Here is a 21,336-nt window from a genome sequence, read left to right as displayed (position 1 = left end):
GCTGAAGTGAAACTAAAGGGCGAGTTCCTGAAGTTAAACATTTTCTACAGCTTTGGTCATTTAAAGTACACAATCTTTTATTTCATAAATCATTACATTTAATCCATTGTAATATCTACAGTAAAACTTTTACACTACTACTAAAGACAAAGCAACAGGTGGGAATGAAAAAGATTCCACTTTTTGGTTTAGACTGTCACGGAATGGCACAGAGACAAACAGGTAAGATCCAAATGCAGCTTTTAATAGGACAATCCAAAGTCGTAATCCAGACAGGCAAGGGTCAAACTCCACAGAACAGTCCATACAAACACAAAGAAAACAGAAACAAACGCCAGTGACCATAAACGGAAGCCGATGACATGAAATTAAACCTCAATAACAAAAGCAGAAACAAACAGGGTATAAATAGACAGACACTAATAACATAATACAAAACAGCTGAGTGCAATGAAGTGCTAATGAGTCCAGGAGGTGAATTATGGGCAATGTAGTTCACAGGTGAATAAAACCAAAAGTCCAGGTTGGAGAGCCCTCTAGTGGCAGACAAGGGCACTCCCAGTAATGATCATGACATAGACAGAGTAGTTTAGTTAGGGTGTTTCTACGCCGAAGACCTATTCTTTTTACATTTTCTTTTGGGAAGTTAGTTTAGTTTGTTAAAATAGATAGCTGTGTTTTGTTTTATTTATTTATTTGATTTGGCATCTCTCGAGCTTCCCTTCCCACCTCTGTAAATATTGCGAGTATTGACTGCACTGTGCACTTCTGAACAATAAACACCTCACACAGAGTTTTCTTGTCCTTTCCTACCACTCATGTGTTACCTCTAAAATTTCCTCTAACCAAACAAACCAAAACATCTAAAAGGACGTAACAGTCACCGAATGACTAAAGAAATGTTATCAGCAAGATGGCAGAAAATCAAAAGTTGAGAAAACTTCAAAGTTTAAAGCAACAAACTTTTTTAAGTTTTCTCAGCTTTTGATTTTGTAGTGTTGACCTATAGGCCTTGTTCACTATCAGCACCTTTGAGCCTTCCAAATGGCCCTTGTAAGCAAGAGAGAGGGGGTTGAAACAGTAAAGCAAATGCCTTTGTTCATTTTAAAATATCTGTGGATATTTTCAACCTTACAATACTGTGTCTAAAATGTAAGTTCGTCAATATTAACTTTGTGTTTATTCAGCTGTTGTTTAAACAAGAATGTCTGCATCTAATATTGTCCTTGAACATTAGCAATAGATAAGTTGGATCTTTTGATTATAGTTTAAAGGAATTTACTACTTAAATTGCAATTATCTGCCCTGTGTTGTGTGAACAGAGACATACTGAACATCAAGTCTGACGTGTTCAGGAAGTGACTACAGGAAGCTGCAGAGCAGTTACGGTGTGTTTGCTGTTCATCTAGCAAATGAGACTGACTTCGTCATTCAAGACAGTGATGCCCTATAGAGCAGTGTGTATGAGCATCTTTAAAAATTATTTAGTGTTTCTATAGATTCTATACTTTTGATATTATAAATACATTTTTGTATTCAATTTACACTAACATGCCCACCTGCACAATATAGTGGTAAACAATACTGTTTACCACTGTTTATGCTTGAGCATAAACAGTCTCTGCAAAGTTACAGCGCTGAAAGTTCAATGCAAACAGAGATATTGTCTTTTAAAGTTATTGTAGTTTAATACCTACAAAAACAACCGGTTTGGACTACAACAAGCTTCTTCCTGGGTTGGTGACATTATAAACCCTGCAAAACACTTCCCCCGGGAACACGCAACAAAGTGGGCGAGGCCATGTGGCACAGCATAATGAAAGCGGAAGGGCTGAGTACACCCTTCGAGTACGCGAGCGACGCGTCAAAAGATAATAGAACCCATTATAATCTGTGATATTTTCTACACTGGATGCGGTGCTGAAGACAGCTTCCAGAATCTACACGAGTTCAATGCTGGATTTGCACAAAGGCTTTTACTGAAAGATGAAGCAGTTCCCACTTTAAAAGCAGAAGCTGCTGTTTATTGACTTCAAACTGTAAGTATTATTGTTTGTTTATTGTTTGTACATGTCTTTTAAACTTATAGTTCTGTTACTATTTTGGGTTGCATCAAGGACGTAAACAAAGACCCAAACAGTGTTTCCCACAGGATTTAGTGAGACTGTGGTGGGCGGACATCGGTTCCTATAGGGGGGTCCGGGGGCATGCCCCCCCGGAGGAAAATTTTGTAAATTTTAAATTTAAATGCATGAATCTGGTGCATTCTGAGAGCAAAATTAAGTGACTAGATCAATGAAGAAATTTGTTCTCTTGTAAACAATTTTGTGCTCTAATAGTCATTTATTTATTGGTGATGGTTGGGCACATTAGTCACGTACACAGCATGTAGTAGTTTAAATGATAGTTCATAAATGGTCAAACATGTAGAGTACACATTTAAACCATTAAAATATGTAGCAAAAGAGGTTACCTTTGTTGAATTAATTTATTAGTGGGAGCCTGCATCTGTATTTGTGGAACTAATGGTCACTCTTTTATTTGTTAACCAATCCAGAATGCACTAAACACACTACTTCATTATAGAGAAAAATAACAAATGAATAAAAATATATAATCATAAGCTGACCAATAAATAAATAAATAGGTAAACTAGGTGAGTATATAATTCAGCAGCAAAAAGTATGCTAGGCTAATTCTTGGGGAAAAAAAAAAAAAAAAAAAAAAAATATATATATATATATATATATATATGCACAGTAATTTTATAAATCCAAAGGTTAATAAAAAGTTTAAAATTACTATTTGTATTCTTATGAAATTAAAAAACGATTTATATTAGATTTATATGTAAATAATTATATGTATTTATATTAATGTAAGATTAAAAGATGCTTATTTTAATGGGGCAACAAGATATGATAGATACGACAGAACAAAATAGGCTATTAATAATCTTTCAGTGTGCAAAACCATGATAATATGAAACGCTTCAAAACAGCAGCAAAAAACCGCTAATGCGCATCCCGGGTGCAGAATGATGTGCTTGAAGCAATATCGAGTCAGAGCGCGCAGTTTCATTGCGCATTGAAAAGTTCACGGTACAAAGAGAATCCCTGTATATCTGCATCTAACAGTTTAGTAATCATAGGTTTCTTCTCACTTTTTTTAAATTCCACTTATCGTGCGTGTGACGCGAATTCATAGTACTTGTGTTGTGCGATCTAACAGACATCCTGTATCCAGTATGATGACATCGTTCAGAAACAGCAATAAACTCCAGCAAGATAAAGTCGTTTTATGCAAATCCACAGCTCTTTATCTACATATCAAGTATAATAATGGGAATATATCATATTGTAGAGTTTTACCGTGCTGACTGTCATTACCGAACGCGACGCGCTGTTTGAGTGCTGAATGATTGACAGCTGTAGCAGAGGGAAGACGAGTTTCTGACCGTGAACTTATCGATGTACATATCCTTCTATCCCTCACATAAAGCTATGGAATGGCTTCAGGTGACTTTGAATATAGTGCACGAAAACCTAATTGGTGCTAGTCTACTTATTTTGCTCTATGACTCCCACTTTTGCCATATAAAAGAGCGCAATTATCAGACGGTAATTTAAATATCGCGACAAACCTAATTTCCGTTTCATTTTGAGACTGTGGCGGGACAAATTAGAATGTGGCGGGCCGCCACAGTCTAGTCAATGTATGGGAAACACTGCCCAAAAACTCGTTTTTTCTTTGCTAGCCAGTTAGCTAAATTCTAGTGCATACTTCTCCAACAAACGCCAACAAACACCAACAAACTTCTATGTTCATAGACAAACAGCTGTTCATGCTATAAATTAAACGTTACCTTTACAAAAATGCTACTACTCAGTCATGTATTCGGCTACAATAAAGCTTTAATCAGGATAAAACTGTATATTGAAAGCTACCCAGATAGCAACAGACTCCGGGGCGGATCCGCCTTCAAGTCGCCAGCTCCGCTGTACGCTCAGATTCAATTCGGCAACGCGCACAGGATATGCCCCGCCTCCGCACAGCGCACTGTCAACTCGCGGACTCGTTACAGATGCTGGGCGGATTCACTTACCGGACGCGCCTTTTTTCAACTGTCGTCGTCACTGAATCCTTCTCCTCACCGTGGAAAAGCTGGAGCCGGCAGGTCGGTGAAGACTAAACACGGTAAGAAAAGTTAAAATATGGTTTATTTGTTCAGCTGTATCCAGTAACATTACCGTTCATTGCTTTGTTTGATGTTTTTAAAAATGACTGTGGCCAAGTTAGCGCTTAGTGTCATTAGCGTTACTTATTTGAGTAAAAAAATAATTTGGCTAATAACCTTTTTAGTAAAACGCTATTTGGACAGAATTTCTTTATCTTTCTGGGAGGTGGGCTGATTTTAATAAGCTGTTCGGGTTTCGGTCCAATCCTAAACGCAAATTTTCACTCCTTTCCAGTAAAATAGCAAGCGAGATAAGCTAATGTTAGGCCTAACGTTACCTGTTCTTTTCACTGAACTTCTAGTTGTTTGAGTCTATTTTTTTGTTTACATGAGGTGAAGAATATATGTAAAGTTGTTTCAGATAATTATTTCATATCCTATTAATTCATGATTAATAAATTGCCGTGTGTGTGTGTGTGTGTGTGTGTGTGTGTGTGTGTGTTCTGTTGCAGCTTACAGCTCATTCAAGTGCCGCCAGTGTTTTTGGAGTATTTCTTCTTTCTATTTCATCTTTCATCTGAGGAAAGTAAGATTAAAAACTGTTTTAAACTTGATTTAGCTAGTTCTTTTGTCAAATACTGATAATGGTCCACAACTACAGCTTTTAACATGTAATAAATGTGCCGTTTTAAAAGATTTATACCTATAATTGATGGGTTAAAGTTTAAAAACCCACTTGTATCAGTAAACTTTAGTTGTAGTATACTAGTTTGAGTCTATTTTTGTTTACATTTGACAATTCTCCACCTCATGTAATGTTGTTTCAGATCACTATTTCATATATTAATTCATAATTAATAAGTTACTGTGTGTGTGTGTGTGTTCTGTTGCAGCTTACAGCTCATTCAAGTGCCGCCAGTGTGTTTTTGGAGTATTCTTCTTTCTATTTCATCTTTACCAAACGTCTGAGGAAAGTAAGATTAAAAACTGTTTTAAACTTGATTTAGCCAGCTATTTTGTCAAATACTGATAATGGTGCACAACTACAGCTTTTAACATGTAATATTTGTGCCATTTGAAAAAATTCATACCTATAATTGATGGGTTAAAGTTTAAAAACCCACTTGTATCAGTAAACTTTAGTTCTAGTATACTAGTTTGAGTCTATTTTTGTTTACATTTGAGAATTCTCCACCTCATGTAATGTTGTTTCAGATCATTATTTCATATCATAGAGAGGAAATGTCATTTCCGAGCCATGAGATTCAATCAAAATATCTTAATTTGTGTTCTGAAGATGAACGAAGGCATTACTGGTGTAGAACGACATGAGGGTAAGTAATAAATGACATTATTTTCATTTTTGGGTGAACTAACCCTTCAACTATAAGAAATTGACAAGATTTTTGTTACATTTTCTATTTTATCCCGTGCAACTGTTGGGGGCCATGACACAAAATGTGTCACAAGGAACATCCTTTCCCGCATTCAACCAGATGGAGTCCAAGAAGTTCCTCCTGTGTAAGTAAATGTAATAAGTTTTGCCTGGCTAAAAAATTTAAGTACATTTATTTTTTTTGCCAACACATAACTTTTTTTGTTGTTGTTCAAAATGTATGTAACGAGTGAGTTCATATTGGGACTATTTCAGACTGGTTCTGGTCGGCAGCGCTGTGGAGTAGCACTGTATCTGTGTGACTCGTCATAGACATAAACAGAGAGAAGTAGCTCCGGCTATAATGTTCTTCCGCAAGATGCATGTAGTTCTGTTTATTAACCGCTAGAGCACCAAAAGTTACATAGTGTACCTATAAATGTCAGATAGTACACTTTTGTTTTTAAAGCAGTGGTTATGTGTATCCTTTTTAAAAAAAAAAAAAAAAACTGGTAGCTTCAATGTGAATTATTTTTTAAATGAAAATCTGCTTGTGTATTACAGGTGCTGTGAGAAAGAGCCATGTATCACGTACCACCACTGATGAAGACATTACAAAACACAATACGGAGTTTCAGCCTGGCAGCTGATAGGGGAAGCTCCAGGAACCGTTCCACTGTGAGCACCCAACAGTAGAGTTTCAGAGTATCATTGGCTATGTTTACATGCACCGATTTTCGTCAATCTGAATTAATTGAATCTGATTGCAGATCTGTTTACATGTACTATAAACATTGTAATCTGATTCAAATATCCGTTTATATTTGTTTTATATACATTCCGATTAAAACTTTGACGTCATGTCAATCACACTTGCGGTAACCCGGGTTTCGTCAACAGAGTCAGAGATATTGTCAAATGCAGCAAATCTTGGCAATATTAAGAGGATTTGGTATTTCCAATTAATGTAGGCCTGTTACATACTTCTAGTCTATTATTATTACTATTAGGTTAGGCTTCTTTCTTTTATTATTAAATTAATATTATAATAAATTTGCCCCACAATTTCATAGCGCATCGCCGCATAACTGACGTGCTCTGAGGATAATATAACTTATAAGATTAGGCTATTAGCTATCTTTGAAAATGATTTAAACTTTTTTTAGGTCTGATATAATGAATTATAGGCCTATAATTAAAGTTATTAAGAATGTCAATGAAAATTAAGCGCAGCTTTACTTCAAGCACTGACTTTAAAAAACAAACCACCTGTTTAACACGAAATACTATTATTCTCATTTGTTTCACTAGCCTATATGTACGGCCACAAGTGAAATAATGGAATAAATTTAGACAGTTACATAGGCTACCGTTACCAGCATTTTATGTTGAAATTAGTCTCTGAGAATATGCTTTGTTAAAGCAGCCTCAGACAGCTCCGTCACTTTTTACTTTCACTTTTGTGGTGAATTCTGACCGAGTTTGAGGCTTTTTCATCAGCATAACTCTTGCGCAAAGTTTGGACGTTGCTTCTTGTGTGATATCCACTGGCTCCCCGTCTTGTCTTAAAACGGAAGATTTCCAATATTGTGACGAAGGGATACATACGCCACTGCCTGTTGACATACATCTTTACAACTAAAGACGTGAACGTTAACTTTAAATGCGTGTCAGCATTGCACTGTTGTGCCCCAGAGGCTTCTGAATACTATTGAGAAAGTAGTCGGATTCAAGTGTTTACATGGTTATTTTTTGCTGTTTGATCGGATTAGAAAAGGAATAAACCACCCCTTCCAATCCGATCGAAATTTCATTCAGATCGATTAAGGTGTTTACATGAACGTTTTTCAATCCGACTGAGCAGTCAATCCGATTACAAATGGATTATTTGGGTGCATGTAAACGTAGCCAATGTTAACTTCAGTATTTTGAAGTGTTCATTTAAAATTGCAACAGTTACAATAAAATAAAGAAGGTTCAAGTTTATTTTTAAATAAATGTTTTAATTGTTTTTATTTCTATTCAAAGAATCTAAAAAAAAAAAAAAAAATCCAGTTTCTACAAAAAAATGAAGCAGTACAACTGTTTACAACATTAATAACAAAAATGTTGCTCGAATATTTACTCTTAAGTGTTATTTTTCATTAAATAAAAAATGTTTTTGGTACAATTTATGGTTGCATTTCATTTTCTGTAATTCTATTCAATACCTATTAATGTACATAAATAATAAAACTATAAAAATAGTAATAGTAATTACATACTGTAAATATATTTACAAACTATTTTTATAGTTTTATTGTAACTGGCTAAAGTTTTGAATGATTTCATCATGTTTTATTAATATTAATAAAGGTATTAATAAAGGTAAACATTAAATATTCAAGCTTTTATAGAGCAATCCAGTCTGTCTGATGTTGGTCCATTAGATTTTAAATATTTCTGTGTAGCCAGTTTTGGCCAGAATACTATTTCGAGAGAGATCTGAAAGGTATCCAGACCAAATGAACCACATAAACGGGTCCAGATCGGATCCGCGGCGGATCAGCTGCTTCATAAACGGGTCCGTATTGGATCCGCGGCGGATCAGCTGCTTCATAAACGGGTCCGTATTGGATCAGCTGCTTCATAAACGGGTCAGTATTGGATCCGCGGCGGATCAGCTGCTTCATAAACGGGTCAGTATTGGATCCGCGGCGGATCAGCTGCTTCATAAACGGGTCCAGATCGGATCCGCGGCGGATGAACTACTTTATCGGTGGACACGGGGCGGGCCTGTTCCGGATCTGAACTGGATCCGCAATCCTTATCTGTTCCGGATCCGCTGCGCTGTGCAAGTGGACTCCGTTCCGGACCCGTTTTGCGGATCCGTTCCGGAGCTTGTGATACCTCCGGGGCGGATCCGTTGCGGAGTCAGTTTGCTATCTGGGTAACAAACAGCAGTGACAGCATATCTAAAAAAAAAATGAAATACCATTCATAAAAGTCCGTGATTGCAGAGGTTCTGCTTGATCCTCTTCATTTGGGTCTGATTCGGCTTAATTTGATACAGCAATATAGATGCCGTTATTTACATTTCCACTGAAGCACATGTAACAACTAATGGTAAGGGGCGTGACGTTTCCGGACGCTTCAATCACAATACACCTGGACCAGCTAACCAATCTGAGCACACTGCGTACTTTGTAGGGAGCAGCTTCATAGAAGCAGGAAGTCAATCCGCCCATTCAAATGAAAGTGGAAACAGAGGTGTAGAATAAAGGATAAAAAACAAAGTATTAAGACTTGTTAAACTGCGCCCCAAAAACACAATCAAGCCTAGAAAAAAAACACTGAACCACACCATTAAGACTGGCCGCACATGACAATGACCTTTGCAGTCACTCAAGACTTTATTTAACTCATTTAAGACTGCTTACCAGGATACTCGACAAAGTGGATATTTTGGCATACTTTTGTGTTTTTGTCCGTTCAAGCGCGAAAGAGAATTCAATGTGACCACACTGTATGTGTGCACGAGTGTGTGTGTATCACATAGACAAATAGATCACAGATGCGCGTCAGTACAGATTTTAAGTTCTTGTTTTTGTGTCTTATCGCGCTTGAATGGTTTAATGAATGATAGCATGATCATATACTGTAACATATCCTAGCATGTATGCATGTAACCCCCTTTGTAATTGTTAACATTTTCATAAGTGACTGTAATTTAATTACACATTTTTTCTCATAACTGTGACGAATTACGGTTACATTTATTTTGTTATTATACGTAGCGCCGTTACATGTAACTAGTTGCTCCCCAACACTGCTTGCATTGAGATCTCTTCTCTGATGACGTTTACTGGCGCAACCTGATCAAATGACATAAAAGCAATAGCAATGGCTGAGTTTCACTCGAATATAAACTTCTGTTTCATGTCAACTTTGACACAAGGTCTGATGTCATGTTTTTGTTTTCACACACTGACCACAAGTTTGTTTGTCACTGGCTTTACAAAGAAGACGAGTGCTGACTACATCTACAACGAACAAGGAAGATCATCATTTAATGTTTGACAGTTAAAGAGCAGAAATGGCTGATGGTATTAATAAAGATGTGATCAGGACTGAGTCTGAGGGAATGAACAAAGACAGAATGGAGATGACAGTGGTAATCTATGAGAGTGCAGAATGTGTGAGAGATCATGACTTCAGGACAGAGACAAACACACCCCAACCACTTCAGCGTACAGGTAATCACATTCATTACTTTGATCAAATCATCAGAGTCTGCACATGTTCAGTCATCTAATGTCAGACCTGTGCTGTTCAGAAGTGATTGTGTGAAGATCAGAAGAAGCTACAGTGTGTTTGGTTCAGTTTTGTGTTCTTCTGATGCTGTTGTAGGATTTAATAACTAACCATTTGTAAATGTTTACTCAGCCTGTGTGTTTCAGTTAGGATGGTCAGTCCATTTCGTCCGATACTTCTTTTGTCTGAGGCCATTTCTTCCAGTGCCCAATCATACGAGACCTGACACTGACGTTGTTTTTTCTGAGACTTGAAGACTTTCCGTCTAAAGCCCCGGGTATACTTCACTTTCCGTGGCCGGACACGTCTTGCGCGCAGTCGCGTCAACGTTGTGTATCAATAGTTGTGTGTTGGTAATCAGTTGGTAATTTTTATATTTATTTATTTTATTTTTCTATGGGCGGACATGCAGTAGTTTAACCTAATTTATGTCCTCATTTGCCCAGACTAATTTAAAGGCTATTCCAACAGCTGTGCAGAGCTCAAAATGAATTCAATTCATTTATTTTGAAGAACTATACTCAAACTATAAATAAAAACATATAGCCTACAGCAACATAAAATAAAAGCATTCAAGACGTTTTTTTAGGTCAGTATTATTAAAAACATATATGCTATGCTAGCGTAACATTTTGCTAACATATATTTCAGACGATCAAGGAAAGATAACATATAACCACAGAGGTAAAAATATTAACAAAAGTACTTAAAGTAGACTGTAGGTATGTTACTTAACCAATCTGACGCAGTTGTTGAACTTTATTGCTATAAAACTGACGAGAAACACGGAGAAATGTTGACGCTGTCCTCTCCAGCAGCTTGAATGTTTTCCCGGTTGCCATGGCAACTCTAACGGCCACCAGCACACTAACGTAAACATAACAATAAAAAAGGTTTAGCGTCTTTCCAAAGTTTATTTTATACATTTTTATAAAAGCCATTTATTCGTTGTCACCTCGGAAAAATAAATTCTTCTCTCAGAAAAATTAACTTTACACTCTTATCAACATACTGTGGGCACGCGCGCACTACATTTGTGGAGGCGTGCGCTGTATGTCACGTCACTATATATAAAGCAGTCATCCATACTCTGATTTGGTGAAAAGAAACAATTTTTTTCTTCAGGGAAATTTCAGTCTTGTGTCTGACGAATAGAGGACGTATCTGGAACGTCCTTGGTAATTCTTATAACGTTAGGAGATCATACTGACGACGTTGTGAGATGGTAATTTAATGGTAATAATATTACGGGCATACAACGTTGTAGTTACATTACTAGTCATAAAATTACCAATATATTACGAATAGAGGACGTATCTGGAACGTTCTTGGTAATCTTATAACGTTAGGAGATCGTACTGACGACGTTGTGAGATGGTAATCTGAAGGTAATGAAATGACTGGCGTGCGTCGTCGTAGTTACGTTGTCAATTATGCTGCGTTCCAGGCAGGTTTTTGAGCCCGTAAGTCACGATTTCAAATCACGACTCATGACTTTGTAGCGTTCCAGGAAAGTTACGCCAAACTGCGTAAAAGTGTAAACAAACAAACATGGCGGACCGTATGGGGCTTATGCTCATTAATTATTTCTATCGCCAAAGGTGCTTACTTCTTGCTTACTTGAGGGAAACGGAGGAGGAAAACGGCGCATAAGGCAAGAGAAGCTGTTATACCTTTTATTTTACCGTGCACTTGCATAAACATGGCATCCTTAGGGGCTGCCATTGTTGTTTCACGGTATATGTGACGTCAGAACTCGTAACTGGGGGTAGCCTACATCGATCTGGTACGAGTTCACGGGTGGGAAGTCACGGCTTTGACTGCTGTTCCAGTGCACTTTCACGGGTAGAAGGTTGGAAAAACACGGGTTACGGGTTGCCTGGAACGCGGCATTAGTATGTCATTAAATTACCAAAAAGTACGAATACATTACGTAACTGTTACGTCGTGTGTTAGCTGGGTTTACTCGTCTTGTTTTTGAATCACTCTTTACACACACACTTCTTCGATGACTGCACATTGTGCTCAGTACTGTGCGTATTGCCACCTAGTGGACTCTAATGTCCTGCTTGTGCATGCGCTGTTGTGACGAAAATTGCGTCATGTGGACGGTGCACGAACGCGGATGGCGGAAGTATACACTTAAGGCATGATGCCGTTTCGTAATATGACTGAAGTCTGTCCTAAAATGTCCTAAATGTCCTAAAATGTACACTGTACCTGAGTCCTTCATAATAATGTTCATAAGAATGCTTCTCTGTCTTTGTGTTGGCGTAGAAACAGAGAAACCACAGGCTTGACTTTACAGGCATAGTGCTGTTACAATCGTTCTGTGGCAAACAAATTTGAAGATTTCACACAGGAACTTAAGGAAAAAGCTTAAAAGAACAAAAAAGCACTATTGAAAGTATCATAAAATATGACCATATGACCTGGGGGTTCATTCCAAGTCTTCTGTAGTCGTATGATATATTTGTGTGAAGAACAAACTGAAATTTAAGGTATTTATTGGTCATCTTCTCCTGTGAGCTGTTCAAGGATACAACTGAATCAGAATCATAATTTCATTTACATCCACCCTGAAAATGCAGTTATATTGAGATTGAGGCAATATTGTGATTAAACTTGACCTCATGTCCGTTCTCAGTGACATGTGATTGATTGCATTTAAAGAAGCATCGCAGGTGATAGAAACAAACATGCAACAGAAGAACACAGATTGATTTCAAGCACAATTAAGATACATTTTCTCATCAATTTTGCTGGATTAAGTAAGGTGAATTTTCTCTCATGTATAATTTTCCATGACCAAGTGAACAAAAATGCCTCAGCTTGTTTATGGTAATATAAACACTGAACCAAGAGAAACCATACAGGTACACATACAACACAAACATACAATTATGAAACTGAGAAAACATTCATCTTTATGTCTGTCATTTTCAGAAAGTGTTTGTGTGAAGATCAGAAGCTCCAGAGCAGCTGCAGTGTGTTTGGTGCTGCTGTGTGTTCTTCTGCTGACTGCAGTCATAGTGCTGTGTGTCACGTTCACTCTAGAGAGTCGACAGTTAATATCCAAGAATGAAAACCTGACCAATGAGAGAGACCAGCTACTAACTAACATCACCAACCTCTCAGAAGAGAGAGATGGGCTGAAAATAAAGACCAAAAACCTGACCAATGACAGAGACCAGCTACTAACTAACATCACCAACCTCACACAAGAGAGAGATGGGCTGAAAATAAAGAACAAAAATCTGATCAATGAGAGAGACCAGCTAAAATTGGAGAAAAATGATCTTCAGATGAGTCTTGGTAAACTGGGTGAGTTTCTTTTGTCATTTTAGTAGTGTCTACAGAGCAGGAATATAATCTGGTCAGTATTCATAGGTGTTTGAATGTCAAGTGTAATTCTAGTGCACATATTCACAGCATGGAAAGAGTCTATGGTACAAAATAAATTCAGTCACACTTTATTTCAATTGTTCACTTTACACATTCTACTGACTACAAGTAACTTTACAACTACATGTCAGTTTATTCTCCTAATCCAGACCCTAATCCTACACTAACAGTCTACTGATACTCTAAGTATAATAACTTTGCAACTGCAGTCAGCGAACTCTCATTAGTTAATGTCTAAATTGAACCATCAAAATAAATTCATAATCATAAATTCAAATGGAAAACCTATTTACAATGTAAAATGTAAAGAATGTACAAATGTTTCCTCTTTTTAGGATAATTATAATAACAATTTTTAATGGAATTCTTAGATTTGGAGTGTAGGTACAATCCCTATGAATACTATTGAGATTGTGTTCATAACTGACACTTGTTAAGTGATGCGTTCGGGTTACGTGACTTATTTTAAGGGTGTTTTCACACCTAGTTCATTTGAGCCCTCCAAACGCTCGCGGTTTAGCGTGTATATGTGAACAAACCAAGTGATCTCAACAGATATAGTTACCACCCACTGACACTAAAGCTCACAGATGAACGAGACAAGTTAAAAAGGTGCTAATAGTTAAACTGGTTGTGTTTACAGATGGATGGATTTACTTTCAATCCAGTTTTTACTTCATTTCCTCTGAGGAGAGGAACTGGGCTGAGAGCAGAAGATACTGTAGAGAGAGAGGAGCAGATCTGATCATCATAAACAACAGAGAGGAACACGTGAGTGAAAGTGTGTGTGTGTGTGTGTGTGTGTGTGTGTGTGTGTGTGTGTGTGTGTGTGTTTAGCTTCTACCTGTAAATGATGAAATGTATCTGTGTTTTTATTCTTAGGAATTTGTCAAGAAACGTTTTGATGGTTTCTGGATTGGTCTGACTGACAGTGTTGTGGAGGGCAGATGGAAATGGGTTGATGGCACCAATATGACCTCTGGGTAAGAAATCACTTAAAGGTGATAGAGAGGATTTTTTCGTCGACTGAGAATCCAAAGACTGTTAGTGAGTTTTTGAAATGAGCGCATGCGTAAGAACAGCCCCCTCCTTCACAGCTCATTTCAAAGGAACGCCTCCCAAAACTCGTAAACACTCGTATTGGAACACGAGTGTTTACCACCGGCATTCGCTGTGTCGTGTTAGTGGATTCATTATGTCGGACTCACCGCAGGTAACTCATAATCTGCAGTTGTTACTCCTGTCTCCTGACAAAAACTTTGCATGCAGCGCCTGTGGAGTGTGGAAAGTTACTGGAGCGCGCAGCCGCGCTCGTCTCTCACAAGGAATGTCATGGCAGTGATTGACAAGCCAGAGGGCCAATCGTTTACGCGATCATCGCGTAAACGATTGACTGATGTTTTTAAGGCCCTACCTCGTGCACAGATGATGTATATTAATATTATTACTTTCAGTGCACCTAATAAATAGTCTTTTATCAGTTAGTAAAGACAGTTTCAAGTAATATTGACAAAATGTATAAAACAAAACATCCTCTTTAGCACCTTTAAAGGTGCTCTAAGTGATGTCACGCGTTTTTAGGCCAAAACATTTTTTGTCACATACAGCAAACATCTCCTCACTATCCACTAGCTGCCTGTCCCCTGAACACACTGTAGAAAAACGCGGTCTCTGTAGTCGCCACAAGCTCCGAAAACGGCAATAAAAACAAACTGGTGCAGCCTGGACCACGAATCATAATAAAGACGCTCCAGCCAATAACTGACAAGAATGATTTTAAATACGCGTTCATGCCTGTTTAGGAAGCACGGAGGAGAGGGGAGGAGGAGGAGGAGGAGGAGGGAGGGTCTAGCTAGCCTCTGTTTTGTTTGACAACACTTTGAACGTCAACAGGAAGTTACTCCACCCAGGATCACTTAGAGCACCTTTAACTGAACTGATTATTCTCTAATAAATGATCATATCTCACAGTCAGTATCATATCACACAGAAAGCAGCACTGAACATCTAATGCTGATCTGTTCTTTCAGGTTCTGGAGGTCTGGAGAGCCTAATAGTCACAGAGGTGATGAAGACTGTGCTGTGACTTATTCAAGAGGATGGGAAGATTATCCATGTAATGATGCACTTAGATGGATCTGTGAGAAGATTATTTTTAAATGACACATTTCAATAAATATGTGAGCATAATGCATTATGAACACAAGCAACTCATAAAGTAATAAAGCAAAACATAATAATTGCACATAATGTATTACATTACTAATAATCTACTATAATAAACTAATAATCTTTTTTTTTTACTTAAACCAGCTACAAAATAGACCAGATTTAAATATACATAAAATTATTACTACTAGTAGTACTACTGTACACAGGGTTGCCAAGTCCTAGAAATATTTCCAGCCCATTGACAACTCAATATATGACAACTGTATACATATATATATATATGTATACAGTTTTTGCCTTTTCTCTTAACCCTCCCCTAATTCTTATAACACACACTGTTTTTTTTACACAATCTTATACAATAAAGGACACAGAAGAGCATGTCCTCGCTGATATTTTCAGCTTTTTCACTTTTTTCTCTTCTCTGCAGATCTGCTGTTGTTCTGTTTACACACAAGCATCAAAATACAAATTAACATATATTGTCAAACTCATTGCACACAGGCTATGATCAATGTTATAACCCAGTGGTTCCCAACCAAATTCCTGGAGGCCCACCAACACTGCACATTTTGTATGTCTCCTTTGTCCGACACACCCATTTTAGATCTTTGAGTCACTACTAATGAGCTGATAACCTTAATCAGGTGTGTTTGATTGAGGAGACATGCAAAATGTGCAGTGTTGGTGGGCCTCCAGGAATGTGGTTGCGAAACACTTTTATAACCAATATGCTTACTTGGTGAACTTGAACTCTTGTCCTTTTTTTTTGTTCTTGTTTGTCTTCTCTTTTCCAGAACTAATCAGAACATTTTCTTCTTAGATGGCTTAACTGTGCAGTTTCATTTTTATTACAGCTTTGAACAGAACTATCTACAATCTCAGGTGCTCTCTTCCACACCCTTCTCAGGTGATGCTGAATAGATTTCAGAAGTAAAGAAAGAAAGCATCCATGCTCGAACACTGCTAAAGACTAACACAATATATAGAATAGAAAAAGTAGCAGGTGGTTCTTTCTACTATTTTGGCATTGGATGTTTTTACTTTTACTTTTTTATTTTTTTATTATTATTTTTTTTACTTTGCTGTTTTACTATATTACAGTATTTTTGAAACAAAAAGAAAATTAAGCAGATAATGGTGCTAAGCGATTTCCGGGTAGGTAGAGTAAACCAGGGGGGCCGTGTCTAGCGCCGACTCTCACTACGGTTTACTGATTTATTGTTTTCTTTATTTTAGTTTTTTGATTTTGGAGGTATCCCGGGGGGGAGGCTTGCCTCTCAACTGGTACCCTCTGAAGACTAGACAGGACTTAGTTAGGTCTTGGGTAGGTAGGTGTAAGTCTGGAGTCGTTTGCACCATTATATTGTGCTTTTTTTTTTTTTTGCTCAATTTGACTACTATTTAATTGAATATAAATCAACCAAGTGTAGGATGATTTGCCTGTTATTGCCCAACATACCTGTTACTATAACATTGCTTTTAAGGAACTTTAAACCAGCCACCAAGCAAGCTTTTACCACCTTTCTGTGCTTAAATTTGCTGAATTTAAACAGCATTTCATAAGTGTAACAAATTGCCTTTTTTTTAAGACTTTTTTTTATTATTATTATTTTGAAAATGTTCCATATTGTGGAATTCATGGAATCATCTGAAGTGGAAGTCGTGCCATCTTCATGGGTACAGAATGGCACCTGTGCTTGGCCATCCTACAAATCTATGGCTAAGATCCAGAAGACTGTAACAATGCAAGAATCTCCTAATCATACATGGAGAGCTTTTAGGGTGCGGATTATTCACATGACAGGTAGTAAAACATTAAGGAAACTGTGACAGTATTTCATGATTGTTACATTTTTGGGGAGGTTACAAACATTAATGTTTTACAGACTCGTATCAAGAAGCTCGACTCAACTTCCACAGGCAACTTAGATGTCCGACTTGCAGACAGATGATGATGATGATCGTCCAGCATACACAAAAAGAAAGAACAGGTTTGTTTGTATTTTATATATTTACCACAGTTTTTCATATTAACAATGTTAACCCCAAAATGAATTGTCCGTCAGCAACATGAGGGTGAATAGATGTTTAAAGAACTCTAATTTTGAAGTATTCCTTATATGTACATTGTATGTAAATTGCATTAATCTATTACAAAATGCATATTTTAGTATGCCATTTTAATTTCTATTTTTTCTTATCAGGGGAAATAAAAGACACAACTCTAGTGAGAGTGATGAAGAGTCTATGTAAGCAAGAGACTGGAGAAAAAAAAGGCAGAACTGAGGAATGTTCGGAGGTTGTTGCAGCACCGCAAATACTGTCACCACCAATGACTATGGCAGAAGTCTTAAGAACTCCATCCAGACACACGGATGGTATTGTGAGTCTCAGCACCTCTAGGAACATTTTAAGTCCTTGTACCAGTGCAGCTGGAGATGGAGACAGAACCTGTTGCAATTCGTTGTGTGTTTGTAAGTATGTAAAACTTAATGTTTTTGAAGGGCTAATTAGACTAGAAATAAAGAATTATAGAATAACCAAAGAGCAATTGTAGAATAATTATAGAATTTTATCAGTATGTAAAAGAATGCTCTGGGGTATTTTTTCTTTTTTTTTTCTTTCTTTTTTTCCCCAAGTGGGTACATTTTAATATAATATTGCCCTGCTTATACCTACCAAACACAATATATATATAAAAAAATGAGAAGTTCATATATGCTCATGTATTATTTTTGTATTTTGCAGCCCTGCTGACTGAAGTTTTAAAAGCACAAGAGGTTGTAAAGCAACATCTGGTCATGATTCTCAAAAATCAGCATAAACAGTACAGTTCACAGTCTTGGAGTGATGAGCTTCCAGACATTGGCACATTTAACCTTCCTTTATATGATTTGTCTGAGCAGGAAAGGCTTGAAAATCAAATTAAGGATCAGCCAGAACAAATGAAGAAGTTAGTTAAGTTAAAGCCCTTGCATTTTCTTACACAATTTCTTGTGTGTGTGTATATATATATATATATATATATATATATATATATACAGTGATGCCAGTAACGCGTTACTCTAATCTGACCACTTTTTTCAGTAACGAGTAATCTAACGCATTACTATTTCCAAGCCAGTAATCAGATTAAAGTTACTTAACCAAGTCACTGTGCGTTAGTATTTTTGTCATTTTCCTTAATAAAAATATATATTTATTTCTTCTTGCATCTCGGGGAGTGAAGTCACGTATGCGACAAGTCACGTTTTCAGCATGCATGAAGTTCACGTCACGTGTACGTACCACGCAGCGACACAAATGTAAACAATGGAGGGACGCGAGAAATGTGCGTTTTCTAGATGGAAATACAGTCACTATTTTGAGTTTGTGTCAGCTAAAGATGACAACATTAAGGTCCGTTGTACACTCTGTTCTGGCGGCGACAAAATGTTATCTAGCTACAAAAACACTACGTCGAATTTGAAAAAACATTTGGAGTCGCAGCACTGCACAGTCAAACTTATAGAGAAAGTCACACCAGGTGATGACAAGCAGAGAGCAGGAGGTCCCCGACCACCCAAACAACAAAAGCTGGACTTCGGTGCAAAACCAGTAAGTGGGGGAGAGTTGAAGTAGTTAGTCGGGCAGTTTGTTGTGGAGGAAATGCTGCCATTAAATACGGTTGACTCGCCCTCGTTTCGTTACAACAGAAGTTATATGGGAGTAACGCTCCACTGGATTAGTAGATCCACATTAGGAGAATGTAGGAGAATTCGCGGCAGACACACGTATGATGTTATTGGTGCAGAAATCGAAAACACTCACTCTTCGTATGGATTACTACACAAAGTAGTTGAAAAACGTTGGACCCATTATCAATCAGTATTCCAAGGCGTTGTCAAGATGATGAGACGGAGGAGGGAGAGACCACCCCCACAAATGATGATGTCACTTTTTTAGATATGTCAGAAATCCTCTCAGCGGTAGATGAAAGTGAATGCCAGCTGTCTCTTCCCCCGCACCACAGGTGTGCTTCACACACCATCAACCTAATTTCCACAAATGATGTAGATAAATATTTAACTTCCAATGCAGAGAGCAAGGCTGTGTATAGGAGCAGCACAGCAAAAGAGCTGAGCATTTGGACCAAATCAAGTAGATCTACCCTTGCATCAGAAACAGTGGAAGAAGTCAGCAAAAGAAAGCTCCTGGTACCAACATCCACAAGGTGGAATTCATTTTTTGATGCTGTAAAGAGAGTTGCAGAAATCCCCATGTGTGAGCTGAATACTCTGTGCACCAAGCTGGGAGTTAAGTGCTTCAAAGAGAAAGATTACCAGTTTCTGCATCAGTACTGCACCGCCATGAAGCCTCTGACTGCAGCACTTGATATTTTACAAGGTGTCTGTCCTTATGGGACTTTACTGCCCACACTTGAAGTTCTGATGAAGAAGACCCTGGATGTTAAAGATGCCCTCTCCAGTATGACTGCAGGCCTTCCAGATGCCATAGTGCAGGTATGTTCCCCTCTTTTAAGCTAGTTCACACTAGTCATGAACATGGAACAGAATATACATTATCACTGCAAAAGAAGATTAAAAAAATACAAATGTCAGTAAGTAACCTAAAACAAAATTAAATCCATAATATTGATCCCACATTAGGCATGATTTGTAAGTAATTCAATGACATAATAAATAATAGGCCTGCATTATATATGTATGCATATGTGTGCATTAACATATCAATTATATTTTTCAGGCTATCCAGTCCCGTTTTGCGCGGTGTGCTGGACGACAAAGATGCCCGTCTCGCAGCAGTCAGTTGTCCAAAATTCAAACTCAGATGGCTGAGAGATACAGGTAGGAGAGAGCGAGTAAAAGAGCTTCTGACAGCAGATTGCCGCCGTACAACTGCTCTTGCAGCACAGAGCCCTGCTAGTGTGCCCACCACATCTGCCAGCCAAGGTGAGATGGACTTTTTCACTTTTGAGGCAGAGCCAGAGAAGACCTATTCTGCAGAAAATTAAGTCATGGACTACCTGAGGTCAGCATATGACCTTCAGATTCTGCATCAGTTTTCAAACATAAAGAACATTTTCTTGAAGTATAACACTCCAACCCCATCAAGTGCTCCTGTGGAGTGGCTTTTTTTCAGTCTGGGAGGTTTGGTGCTCACTCCTAGAATAAATAGACTTTCTGACAAAAGGTTTGAGAAGCTTCTGTTAATGAGGTACAACCACTGGTTTACTCGCCCCACTCCACTGTTTCACTTATAACATGGGATTACAAAATAAGATTTGGCCAAAGTAACAAAAGTAAAGAAAACATGATTTAAGCTTACATGTGGTGTTACACACTTGTTTTGTTTTGTAAAACCACTCCTTGATGGTCAAGAAATTTTATAGTCTTTTTCTTTATTTTTTTTTTTTTTATTAAAACAAGTATTTATGTTAAGTGAAGTCAAGAAAGACTATTTTATTTTTATTAAAACAAGTATTTATGTTAAGTCAAGAAAGACTTATTTTTTGTAAAAACGTGTATTTTTTCAGGAAATAGTTTTTAAGTTCAACTTTAATTGTCAGGAGGTAGATTGTTGATGTTACTGTTAAAAATACACTTCCAATAAAGTGAGTGTTGGCAAAACCGGTTGTCATTTTTATGTTGTCGGCAGCTGCTGAATGTAACTAATAAAGTGACTTGTAAAGTAACTAAGCTACTTTTAAAATCAAGTAATCTGTAAAGTAACTAAGTTACTTTTTCAAAGTAACTGTGGCAACACTGTATATATATATATATATATATATATATATATATATATATATATATATATATATATATATATATAATTATATATATATTTTTTATGATATTCAGTAATCACTGTATTGTTAAATTGGATGTATTGCTTTTCTTTTCATCCTTCA

At 37.3% G+C, this 21,336-nt stretch overlaps 2 protein-coding genes across 3 annotated transcripts; both read left to right on the top strand.

The window, feature by feature from the left end:
• Positions 1-1,441: 1,441 nt before the first annotated feature.
• On the top strand, positions 1,442-17,200 carry LOC137024836 (CD209 antigen-like protein C). Of its 2 annotated transcripts, XM_067392755.1 has the most exons (7): positions 5,502-5,698; positions 6,117-6,230; positions 9,555-9,787; positions 12,792-13,169; positions 13,894-14,021; positions 14,133-14,233; positions 15,281-17,200. In XM_067392755.1, exons 3-7 carry the CDS (start codon positions 9,628-9,630, stop codon positions 15,411-15,413), a joined length of 900 nt encoding a protein of 299 aa, XP_067248856.1. In that variant the 5' UTR covers positions 5,502-5,698; positions 6,117-6,230; positions 9,555-9,627; the 3' UTR covers positions 15,414-17,200. The 2 variants fall into 2 exon arrangements, with proteins under 2 accessions (XP_067248858.1, XP_067248856.1); XM_067392757.1 differs by lacking the exons at positions 5,502-5,698; positions 6,117-6,230 and adding an exon at positions 1,442-2,039.
• A 1,287-nt stretch (positions 17,201-18,487) lies between these two features.
• Positions 18,488-20,989, top strand: LOC137024837 (uncharacterized). The gene is made up of 2 exons (XM_067392758.1): positions 18,488-19,927; positions 20,172-20,989. The coding sequence occupies exons 1-2, from the start codon at positions 19,373-19,375 to the stop codon at positions 20,274-20,276; spliced, it is 660 nt and encodes a 219-aa protein (XP_067248859.1). The 5' UTR covers positions 18,488-19,372; the 3' UTR covers positions 20,277-20,989.
• The last annotated feature ends 347 nt before the right edge of the window (positions 20,990-21,336 follow it).

Source organism: Chanodichthys erythropterus, chromosome 8 (genome assembly GCF_024489055.1).
Source record: "Chanodichthys erythropterus isolate Z2021 chromosome 8, ASM2448905v1, whole genome shotgun sequence".
Taxonomy (NCBI): domain Eukaryota; kingdom Metazoa; phylum Chordata; class Actinopteri; order Cypriniformes; family Xenocyprididae; genus Chanodichthys; species Chanodichthys erythropterus.
This window is presented reverse-complemented; position numbering and strand designations above follow the sequence as displayed.

Bases quoted from the DNA above. Each gene is read 5' to 3' on its own strand.
- LOC137024836 (XM_067392757.1), top strand. From the start codon at position 9,628: ATGGCTGATGGTATTAATAAAGATGTGATCAGGACTGAGTCTGAGGGA. The intron at 13,170-13,893 runs GTGAGTTTCTTT...TTGTGTTTACAG, and splicing joins GATGAGTCTTGGTAAACTGG to ATGGATGGATTTACTTTCAA. The intron at 14,022-14,132 runs GTGAGTGAAAGT...TTTTATTCTTAG, and splicing joins TAAACAACAGAGAGGAACAC to GAATTTGTCAAGAAACGTTT.
- LOC137024837 (XM_067392758.1), top strand. From the start codon at position 19,373: ATGTCAGAAATCCTCTCAGCGGTAGATGAAAGTGAATGCCAGCTGTCT. The intron at 19,928-20,171 runs GTATGTTCCCCT...TATATTTTTCAG, and splicing joins TTCCAGATGCCATAGTGCAG to GCTATCCAGTCCCGTTTTGC.